The sequence below is a fragment of the Sphaeramia orbicularis genome, chromosome 14 (assembly GCF_902148855.1).
Source record: "Sphaeramia orbicularis chromosome 14, fSphaOr1.1, whole genome shotgun sequence".
NCBI lineage: Eukaryota > Metazoa > Chordata > Actinopteri > Kurtiformes > Apogonidae > Sphaeramia > Sphaeramia orbicularis.
Window position 1 is genome coordinate 18,158,718 of NC_043970.1, and position 12,548 is coordinate 18,171,265.

General features: G+C 36.6%; 1 protein-coding gene across 2 annotated transcripts in view; it reads left to right on the plus strand.

The window, feature by feature from the left end:
• Window positions 1-12,548, plus strand: part of tmem132e (transmembrane protein 132E) — a 735,885-nt gene that overhangs the window by 633,736 nt on the left and 89,601 nt on the right. For both annotated transcript variants that reach the window (XM_030154381.1, XM_030154380.1), the window contains exon 5: window positions 3,306-3,449. In XM_030154381.1, the coding sequence (XP_030010241.1) occupies window positions 3,306-3,449 (144 nt within the window). The remainder of the gene's footprint in view (window positions 1-3,305; window positions 3,450-12,548) is intronic.

A 12,548-nucleotide genomic window follows, 5' to 3' on the forward strand; every position in this document is an offset into this window, starting at 1 on the left:
ATATAGAAAGTAGTAATTAAGCTAAATGATTGTGCCGTGTGCAGTAGTGACAGGTTTTTGTTCCAAGCTGAATTCAGGTAAGCATAATTAGCGCTCCCAAAGCAACACACATTTAATGGGTCTTGTGAAGTGTAATAGTTACCAGATGCTGAAACAGCAAGAAGAGCTTAGGGATGATGTCTTTCAATTAGGATTTGGCCCGAGAGTCCAGTCAATTATCTACAGAGTTCTGCTGTGTTCAGATTCTCATAAATTTACCATGTTTATAAACTTAGAAAGCAGCAAAAACCTCATTAATTTTGTGTGTGGTATACGTTTTAATAAAATAAGTGAGTAAATAAGTAAATAACTAAATAAACTCAAGTAGTGTAGAATGCATTGAGTGACTAAGCTTCACTTTTAAATGTGAAAAACTGTGTCATATATGAAATATACTGTATATTTTTACCAACTGTTGGTAATATGATTGGTTTTCCACATACTCTGATTTAAAGCTTGTGATGTAAGTATTTACAATCCAATGAATTCATTAAATATAGATTATCCTGAAGGGATGAGGGTCCAGATGGCACCTGTGATTGGATTTATACTCAACAGTACTTGTGCTCTGTACAGTGAAGTGAATTATGTGGCTGATGGAAGTTGTAGATTAAACTCATTTCTTATATTATTTAAAGCTCACCATGTTAAAACCAGACCCAACAAGTAGTGCCAGGCACAACAAACCCCGTCCCTCACACATATTGTAGCGTATTTTGGCATCGATCCAGCTGATGTCATCATGCCTATGTGTGTGCTGATGTCAGCATATCAATTACCTCTATATATGTGCCAAGTTTGAAGTAAATTGAAACAACATTGATGTTTTTATAGACATTAGAAATTTCACCCTTTAGTAGTAAATGGTGAAAAAAAGAAGATTTTTAAAAATTCATAAACAATTTGAACTTTGACCTACTTTTCCTAAAATGTAATGACATCTATTCTGGGTCATTGGAAATCTATAAACCCAGTTTGGTATGAATTCAACCAATAGTTGTGCTGCTAATGTGTTAACAAACAACGAAACAAACTGAACCGAAAACAATACCCCTTACCGCCCTTTAGGGGGTCAGGGTAATAAATCCTTCCAGAAGATGAAAGATGTGTTTAGTTAACATGGGGAACTCTATATTTCATGGAGTCCCCCATGGATCTGTACTTGATCTTCTGTTATTTATTTAATACATCCACATTCAAGCGAAGCCCATACTACATGAATATAAAATAAAATATATTATTTCAAAGACATCTGGAAAGACTGGGAACATTGCAATGAATTATATAAACATAGCGTTGGCCCTATGTAATGTCCTATAGACTGCAAGTTGATGATTTAAGCATTGGCTAATTGCTGTCAGTTGTAGTTCTTTTGATTATTTGTATATGATGGCAAATGAGCATTGCCACCACTTTCTGAATCATCATCGTCAAAGCATTTTGAAGATTGCTATCAAATAGAAACCACCATCTTGTCCAATAATCGTCGTCAGGCACATTCACTCCATAAATGTACAATGCACAAAAGGAAAAGCTTTGTGCTTTTTCCTCCAAGCCCAAACTGCAATGAAAGAACAGAAGAAATAATAAAACTGAAGATTCTGACTAAAATAATCATAAGTGCCATTGCAGTGAAGGGTCTGTGTCTTTAATCTCAACAGTACCGGCAAAACAGGATATGGGATCTAACAGTCTTGTGTTTTATGTATCGATTTTAAGACTTTAAAATGAGACGGACACAATTTATACACGATACATAATTTGAATTTGATGATGTTCTTGTCATGCATATATCAAGCCATTTATCATTTAATTTGTAAAACGAAGAAAGACGAACGGAAGCACAATTACAATAAATAGTAAACAAAACCTCTTGATTTTTTCCCCATGAAGTTTAATAATAATAATAATAATAATAATAATAATAATAAACTTTATTTGTATAGCACCTTTCATACAGAAATTGTAGCCCAAAGTGCTTCACATTGATTGAAAAAAATACAATATTAAAATACATTAAGATTTGATTAGAAATACAATAAAATAAATATAAAAACAGCGCACATTAAAATATTTGATTATGCATAGAATTTTTGAAGTGCAAGAAATAAGATAAAATAAAAATGAAAAGCAGCGCACATTATGCATAGAATTTTTGAAGTGCAAGAAATAAGATGAAGTTTGAAATACAATAAAATAAAAAATAAAAACAGAATACAATAAAATAAAATAAAAATAAAAAAAACCGCACATTCCTGGTTCCTGAACTGTGACCCCAGTTTACATCATCAGTGCATCCAAACACTTCTGGGTTTTTAATGGACATTTTATTAAATATGCATATGTCCTCATCATAATATAGACAATACAGAAGGAAGTGTGGTTCATTCCTACATTCTTGTGCCCTGCTGTTTGATTATTAATGACCTATCAGTGTTACAGTGTGTGTAGTTCAGGGTTCCTATACATTTGTGGTAGCATGCTGGTTATTGACTGGAGGGTATTATTACTGTAAATCAAACACTTAGAGGTCTCATTTATATTCATTGTGACTCCTTGAAGGCACATGATACCAATAATTCACTAACGGAGGAGTTTTGAAACATGATGTCAGCCTTTATCATGTAACTACATAGACCTGTGTGGGTAAATTCAATTCTGGTAACTTGCAGGAGAACTTTCTGTGCACTTTTTGGAGTTCCTGCCAACTTGAGCGAAAAACATGTTTGATAAAAGACTTCTATCCCAGATGAGAGCCCTGCTGTGACCAAACCCATCACGAATCCTATTTCTACCAGTGTGCTCACCTAAAATGGTACAGAGAATAGTTTCATCATCTACCGCTCGTTGGTACAGTAAATGTCATGCCTTTTATGTTGCCTTAAATTTGACCACAATGCTGTGATTTACCTGCAAGAGGTGCATTAAATAACTCTTAAAATTGTTTCCTGCCAAATTATTGCTTTTCTTTGAGTTGTGCCCCGTCAGTCCTCATCTCCAGCTGTTCATTCGAGGCTTTAAAGGTAACTTGCCACAACAGTGCACTTGAAATGAAAATGTCAGTTGATGAAATCCAGTGAAAGATGTTTCAGTAAAATGAGTCCTGGTCTTTTCCGGAAAGTATCACTTGAGCTCAGGACTATCAGGCTGAGGAGTCCTGGTGGTAATGGTTTTAAATATGGGCATTGATAAAGCTGAAATATGGGGGGACATCACTCTCTGACTCTGACTGTCTCATGAATATCGGAATAATTTTATCTTCACAGGACACTGAAATCATCAACACAGCCATTCTGACTGGACGCACTGTGGCCATCCCTGTTAAAATGGTCTCCATAGAGATGAATGGAGCGGTCACTGATGTCTCAGCCTTTGTCCAATGCAAGTCCTCCAATGAAGACATCGTTAAGGTACAGCAAATTTGGTTTACACAATCTCTGCATCAATTTAGAAACTGTAATCCCTTTACTCTACCACTAATCCCAGAGAGTGGCCCTGAACCACAGTCACAACATCAGAAAAATATAAAAAGTTCCTTTTGAGCTGCACTATATGTACTCCTGATTTGATTCCGTTCTATGAATCAGATAAACTCAGTGCATGTTCATAAAACTCAGAACTTCAACCTAAAATAACACGGCTGCAGAATAGAAGCAAAAGCTACATAAATATGCCTTTTGAAGTATCACACCTGCTGTTTTCTCAAAGAGACAACAGGGTTACACTCACCAGATTTTGCTGTAGTGCAAAGCCCTCTGCCTTTAGTTCTTCACTTAAGTATGATGGCTGCCAGCAGATATAACATCATTGTCCCAGGATGCAGAACAATCAGTGCTCTAACTCACAGGGAATCCAAGCTGAGACTACAATATCAAGTCTCGTTTGTTGATTAAATAAATTAAAGTGGGATCACAACAACTTGAAAAGCACATTAGAGGCTTTGATTGCACTGTTATCATTTTCTCCAGTCAATTACAATCATAATAGATGGCACTATAGGCAGATTGCATAATTGTATAGGCAGTACAGCAAAGTGCTGCAGTGCAGTTTTTCTGTGAAAATAATGGTGCAAAGAGAAGGTGACCTTAGATAGAAGTAAACAATGTGCATGTCATTATATTCACAGTTCAGAGTGAAAGCCTGATTCAAGTCTTGTCATGAAAACTTTTGTGAAAATTAATGATTATTTTTGCATTTATTATACAAAATGTGACTTTATTAAACGGTTAACAAGAACATATCAGTATAAAGGGATGGGATAAAATGAGAAGAGGTTTGCAATAGTTAGAAAATTCCTTGAAATACTTCTTAAACTTTATAGTAATAGTAGAGAAAGTAGACCCACTGTGTTGTTAATATGCTTTCATTTTATTCACTCCTTATTCACTCCTTTAGTAAAGTGTAAAAAAAAATGCCTTAAGTTGAAAATTATTCAGGAATATTGAATTGAGATGGTAGATATGTTTTTGTTGTTGACTTTTTTTCTGTTTATGGTGTGAATGCTTGATGCTGTCACATTTCATTTAATATAAGCAGTGTATTAGGTGAAAAGGATAGGGAAAAAATAAGCTTTTGCCTCTAGCCTATTCCTTTTTTGGTTTTTATGTTTATTGTGATTATTGTATTGAGTGCAATAATTGATGTACAAACCAAAATAAATTCATTCATTCATTCATTTACATTTAACTTCAGGCGTAACCTTGACTGTCATTAATTCCATCTACAGAACTTAGGGTGTAAGCATTTAAAACGCATAGATATATGATGAATATAGGTTCCATTTACAAATTAAATATGAATTCATATTAACTCAATTAACTTCTGGAGCATCAGTTTTCGGCTGTTGGATAAGAACTGCTTATAACCTCAACAAAACAATGTAATTATAGTCTATTGCCTGTTCCTGTAATTAGTAGCAAAATATTATGTTCTGAATTGCTTCTGTGGGCTGAAAATTGCACATATGCTATATTTCAGATTTTTACAAAGGTGTGAGAGGTACTTCCAAACAAGTTCTCATCATAACACGTCTTCTTAACTGAATTGCTCCAGGACACACAGTAAATTGCACAAGGGGTGACGATGGCACTACAATGAGAGAGAATGATGATTATGAATTGTTTCTGCTGTCGTACACTCACTATCTAATTGCCAGAAGGTTAGGATGAACTATCCAAGCATGTCTTTCATGAATAAAAAACGTTCTATCAGTGGCAAAATGTCACAAACTACACAAGCTCCCATTCTGTCTGTACCTAACTACCTCCTTTTCAAAAAGATTAGTTTGACCAGGTAAGACCTAAATGTTTGTCTTAAATAGTTTTTATCTTTATTTCTTTTTTTCACATTTCTTCTACTTATTCTTTCCAAAACATGTCTGCAGGGATTGCTCTAAAATGAAATTACTGCAGTTGTCATGTACTGTATGTAGAGTTTTATAAGATTCCATTACCCCTAAAGTTGCGCAATAGAGGTAATAACAAAAGACTGAACATGATATTGTACATTGTCTTTTTTAAGTTGAAGATAGATGAACTGAGTGTCATGAAAGGAAACATTCCGCCTTAAAAATTCTCCTAAAAATGATTGCTGTCTACTTTAAATCAATTAAAAGTAGTGTGAATAACTGGAATGATAAAGTAAATACAGATAAACAAAACAGATTCATAAGCATAATTGCAAAAAGAATCATTTGTTAATATTATATGTAAAACTCATCAATAAAGTGTGTAAATTACAGTCTGTTTTGCAAATATAAGCACAAACAAGGATATTGACTCTTCACTAAGACCACTCCCAATAATAGCTATTGGCTAATCCTACATTAGCAACTGTAACTAGGCACAGGAGGCCTGTCAATCTGTCAGAGCAACTGAAGGCTGAAGCAGAGCGTGAATGGATCCCATATATATAAATGTTTATATATGTATTACTTAATGTTGTGCCAATGATTAATGTCTTCGATTTATCAACTGGAGACATTACACCATCGTTTTTGTCACTAGTTAAAGTCATAATTTAACAGAATGTAGCTAAAAGTGCCCATAAGGACACATTGACGTTATATTTTCACCAGTGTTTATATCATCTATGGAACCTGTAAGTCTGACAGCAGATATATTTTGTGTTTAGAGGAGCATGTTGTAATTTTTCTGTTCTAAAGCTAAAAGCCACTCACGGCTGTGCGACCACATTACGTATTACATACAGACTGAAAATGTAGAAGGTTCAATTTAGCCATGGGCACACATAAACAAACTAAAAATATACACATTTTGGATGTTTTAGAACTTGTGAAGAGATTTTTCCATTATTTTATAACATTATAGTAATTAAATAATCTGATATAGAGTAGATGAAAAACCCTAGAGGAAATAATATCAAATTACTGTAATAGTAGTTTTGAAATATCAGAGAGATATAGACAGAAAGGACCTCAAAATGCAGTTTAGATCTATTTGCATAATCTGGCCTTAATGAATATGAGTAAAAACTCCTGTAGTTGCACTAAGGTACAACACTAGCCAACATAAGGTATCTTAGCACATTGTGTCACTGCTGTTTCTTTTCCACGGTGTAAAGTATTCATTCAGCCTCAAATAATACACAGCCACCTAATTTACAACACGCATGACTTCTCAAACAAAATGCTCAACTGTGTTTGCTTGCTTTCCATAGAGTTTTTTTTTTTTTAATCAAATAAATACCGCATTATGAAGACAGCTCCTCCGCTCCTTTCTATGACCCTCTCTCCACTCTTTCATTAGTGATACAACAGATTTTTTCCATCATTTCCTTCAAAGTATCTCTCTGGTAACACTGGAAATGCCACAGAATGACATACCGAAAGCCAGGGCTTGACAGGTGTAACAACAGTAGCTTAGGGGGTCCGTAGCAAAAGGTCAATTAGACATAAAGGCGTAGGGCGGAATGGTGGTGCAGTGGTTAGCACCGTTGCCTCGGGTCCTGGGTTTGATTCCTGTTCCAGTTGGCGTGGACCTTTCTGTGTGCAGTCTCTCAGCTTCCCCCCACCATCCAAAGACATGCGCCTGTAGGTTAATTGGTCTTTCTAAGTCGTAGGTGTGTATGTGAATGGTTGTTTTTCTGTTTATGTCAGCCCTGCATTGAACTGGAATAGAATAAACTCCAGCTTCCCCACGACTAAGCTGATCAGAAAATGGATGGATGAACATATTAACCTCATGTACACATTAGAAACTAACTGTAAACACGCATTGCCGTTGTAATTATGTGTTTAAAATAAATGTTAAAGTTTCATAAAGGGAGGTATTTGACATGATCATGTATATATATTTATGCATTTTCTTTTTTTTTTTATTTTGTTTTTATTGGACAAGAAGCAAGATATCTCTACATCAACATTCACACATACGATATCCATTAGAGTCCTTTTTGTTTTTCTTATTTTATACATTCAACAGTGTCAAAAAAAACAAAAAAAAACCCTGAACTGGGTGCTTACAGTTTTGGTACTTCTCACTTACAAAAAAAAAAAAAAAAGACAATCACCATTTTCAATACCTCTGGGTTCTTTAAACATTACACTTTTATGCAAAAGTAAAACATTCGCAAAGAGTAAATACAGGGAGATTGTACACAAGAAATTCTTAGAGGAGTGATACAAATTCTGGGCGGCTAGAGCAGGGGTCGGCAACCCGTGGCTCTGGAGCCGCATGCTTGGGAAAATAAATTATAAGTGTCCGATTGAAGTGTATGTTATTTGTCTCAAAAACGTGTATCATGTCTTCTTATTAAGTCAAAGTTTTTAACTTCTTTCTTCAGACCTTGTGCAATTTCGGTGATCAGCATTCGCCTTCTTCAGAGACGTTTGACAGCACTTGACGTGTCAGCCGGCAGCCGGCATGCGCGGAATGCCCTGCGACACCAAAACTGCACAATATCTGAACAAAGTACTTTATTTGTGTTTGTTCGTTTGTTTAATTGTAGTTGTAAATTGTAAGATTATTGTGATCTCAAAATATTAAAATGAAATTTTATATATATATATATATATATATATATATATATATATATATGTAGTATTATTTTTCGTCGCTCCAAATATGCGTCACACTCTCCGACAGCCCGCCAAAACGCCGTACATTTATCGAGACTTTCAACCCCAGGTAGGCCGAGTATGGAGAAATCTAAGAAAAGAAAAATATCTGAAGAAAATAGAACATTTAATGATGCCAGGTGCCATGGCACAACCAAGGTGCCGCGGCACCTCGGGGCCAACGCTAGGTGCCGTGGCACTGCAGTACTACGGCTCAGTGCCAGGTGCTGTGGCACTGCGGTACCAGGGCTCGGTGTCAGGTGCCATGGCACCGCGGTGCCACCGGTGCCGCGGCACCACCGGCACCTCGAGTCGAGGCACCACCGCGGTGCCACAGCACCTGGCACCGAGCCATGGTACGGTGGTGCAACGGCACCTAGCGTTGGCCCCGAGGTGCGCTGCGGCACCATCAAGGTGTGCACCAAGCCGTGGTACCGGTAAAATCGTTGTATAAGCCGCGTCGGAGTATAAGCCGCAGTGTTTAAAGTGTGGGAAAAAAGTAGCGGCTTACAGTCCGGAATTTACGGTATATATAGGCTAACATGTCAAAAAGTGTTTGCGGCTCCCAGTGTTGTCTTTTCCGTGGAAACCGGGTCGAAATGGCTCTTTGAGTGTTAAAGGTTGCCGACCCCTGGGCTAGAGGATACAAATTTAATCCATTTGTCCCAAATATAGTAAAATTTATCCCTCTGGATTCTGATAGAGTAAGTCAATTTTTCCATTTTGAAAATTTGCAAGACGATCTCGTACCAGTCTTCTAATGTTGGCGGAGTTGGCTTTAGCCACTTTCTTGTAATCGATTTCTTGCTGGCTGCTAAAAGCGCCTGTAATAATTTTGTATCCTACCACCGTTCTAGTACTGAGACATCACCGAGATATAAATTTACAAAGTTACAAGGAATATGAATCTTGAAGACCGATATTAAAGTCCTATGAATATCCCTCCAATACTGGTGCATCTTGGGGCAATCCCAGAACACATGATAATGATTGGCCTCTTTTGATCCACATTGTCTCCAACACTCAGAAATGCCATCTCTGTTTTTACCCTGATGGGGTGTCTTAAAAAATCTAACCACATGTTTCCAACAATGCCATTCTAACAAATTTGTAGAAGACCACTGAAACTGACAGATTTCTTCCCATTTCTCATCCAAAATTCTTATTCCCGATTCCTTTTCCCATTTATTTTTTATATTGAGAGTATTATCATTTCTTGCCATCATTAACACATTATATTATTTATGCATTTTCACATTATGTACATATACCTCAACAAGCAAGCAGTTTTTGGCACACACCAGCAACATCCATGTAGGTGTAATGAGTCTTGTGCTGAGTCTATAATGAAGAAATGATGCTGAATCACAGCTGGAAGACATGTTGTTTGTTGGTTTTTTACTGCAGCTTTATGAGACAGAACAGTACCTGCATAATACTGTCAACATGATGACACTATGCATAAAGTCCCTCTAACATTTGATCAGCGTAGTCAGTTATTGTTGACTCATGCATGCTAATGTGCTACTTACATAGCCCTCGAAACAAGCAACACCTTAATTATGCATGTCAGGTGTTCATTTGGTACCACAAAAATTAGTGCTTCACCTGTGGAGGACAAGATTCCAAGCATATCTGGTTATAAATCAATAACTTTAAACGTGATTATATGCATTTCTTCCATTTGAAGAGCACAGAATGTAAAAATCCCCTCATCCACTGAACATTAAAACTGTCCATATGAGGGCGGACTAATGGAATCCTTTTTAGCAGCGCCTCAAGGTCAGACACAGTGAGTTTCATTGCAAGTTTTATAGACTGACCATGAAGGCTCGAAGCTGAATCTGATACTACGCTTTTGTTATATCGGCTGTGAACATCATTTGAGCAGACAGTATTTGTTTTTTATTTGAAGAGCGCTCACTCCGTACGTGTTATCTTGTATGCAAATTGGTCTGAATAGACTAGCTTTGATTTGTAAGGGGGTGGGACAAAATAAGCAATAAATTACACACATAAGAGTCATTGTAGCTGTTGTGTATTGTACTGTACTGTCAATAGAAAAGAACAGGTGTTGCATTGGGGCGGCTGGCCTCAGCATGTCATTTATCATTTTTCATTATCCATTAAAGACAAAGCGCTGGGCCATGTGATATTGAGTGGGTCTGCTTCAGTGCTTCTGCCATTGAACATTCGAGGCTAATTTAAAATGAGCCCTTCAAGCCTAGGAAATACACCAATCCTGACAGTCCAATAAAACGTCCCCCAGTATACAGAAATAAAAGATTCACAGTGAGCCAGACAAAGGGGGAACACAGCATTACTTTTCTTTCTTATACACTGGGCACATTTGTCTCTGCAAAAAGTCATGTGGATCTATTCTAATTAGATCTTATTTTAGATAAAGATATGCTTTTTTTCCCCCTCATTCTGCACTACAAACAAATACATACGCCACAAAGCTCTCCAGTCTCTCTTCATATCCCCTTCTATCCTCGTGACTTTACCTTCCATCTCAAACAACATTTAAACTAAGATTATTTCCAAGACTTCTTTATTCAAAGGGTTATTTTCAGCTCGGTGCTCCTCTCATTTGGATATTTGCCAACCCACAGGCTCTTGTAATTTTTTTCCCCAACTTTGAGAGTAAAAATAGGTGAGACGCTGTCATTTTTCTTTACTGGCACTTTTATTTATTTCTTTAGTTCTCAGTTCTTTGGAAATAACTAAGCCGCAGTGCATGTCAGGAGTATATAGCAGATAAGCCAATTCTGTGCGTGCATATACAGGGGTAATTATTAAGGCGCCCTTAAGGTGTGAAAGGATAAAACAAAGAAGGCTCTGAGTGTTTGTCAGGAAGGAGGGAAGTTTGCAAGGCATCATAAGGAACAGAGACAGACCCTTCCCACCCCACATCCACCTGTCCCCTGGCACTGTGACTCATATAACCTCTGTGAAGCCAGAGAAGAGGCCTTGTGCACACATCAAATCCAGCGCCTGTGGTCATCCTGCCGATATACCCTACCTGGATGAAGAGATCGCTACTTCACCCATGCCTTCCTTCCATACAGCTCTGACATATTCACCTTTAGAGCAACACCAAATTTAGAACCCAAGAAGAATGGAAAACAGATACAAACCTCATGGGCAGCATATACTGTGAGGCTATCCTGCTTACACTTCAGGTTGGAAGCTGTTTGAACCTTTACGAGTAATTTCTTTTTAGTAGCATATAGTAAGTGATAAAAAAATAAATAAGTGTGTATATCTTCCTGGCACACAGGAGTAAAAGTTTTGGCATTTTTCCCATTAAATTGCCTCAACAACATAATGCAGTTTTTTTCAGATACCTTTTTTATGTTTTTTTTTTTAAAGGTCAGCATTTTTTTTTTTTTTTTTTGGTTGGTTGGTTTTGTTTTGTTTTTAAGTAAAGCTGTGAAACTGTGGAAATTATATATATTTTATCACAACTTTCGGTCACTTTTGCTACTATTTGCACCTACAATTCACACTCATCTTTGCTTAAACCCCCTTTAGCCCTATCGGCCCGCCCGCCGATAGGGCCTAAAAAATTATATTAATATTCATCTACTATAAAAATATAATAAATCAAGACAATGGATGTTTTTTTCAACTTTTGCTCAAAGTTTAGACCCTAATGTTAATAAAAGTACATCATAAGTGTATTTTAGTGCAAACTTTAATGTTCAAATGTGATTTTTAATCTTTGTGGGGTGAAATATACGCTATTAAAAATCCCCGACACAAACAGTTAATTTATCCATATCATCGTCAATCCAGCCGGGAAAAAAACAGGCGAGGATAAAAAATTCTAATTTCTCTTTTAGTTTATTACAGTTTTTACTCAGGCATAGTAACAGATACAATATTTTAGACAATGGGAATTGATTCTGTGAGGTCTCTAAATGTCCATTGACACCAAGAACATCCATATGAACCTTATTATTGTGAAGTAATTCTTCATTTACTTTGGGTATGTCTTTCTAGGCGTTTTTCCCCTGAAAATATGGTCAGTGTTAAACAGGTTAATCGTTTTGATTTTTATAAGAATATTGACAGAATACTGATCATTCAGTGAATCTAAGTAATCAGTTCAACACTAGTTCCAATAGACACAGGATTTAACACAGCTGTATTTGAAGAATGGAAGCAAAGGGACACTACTGTTGCAACCCAACTTTATCCAAATACACCTACCAGCTTGTTATAAATTAATAAATGACTGTTTGTATGTGAGGGAGGGATGTGTCTTAAAAGTCCGTTTTGAAGAACAAAAGCTGGAGTTTTGCAGGGTTACCAATTTAACTGTTTTCTCATGGGATTTGACAACTTCTCAGACCCCTTAAACGACTAAAAAAGGCACCATAGAGAAAAATCTAGTGGCTTATTTGGCAGCTCCTCTCAGCTTCTC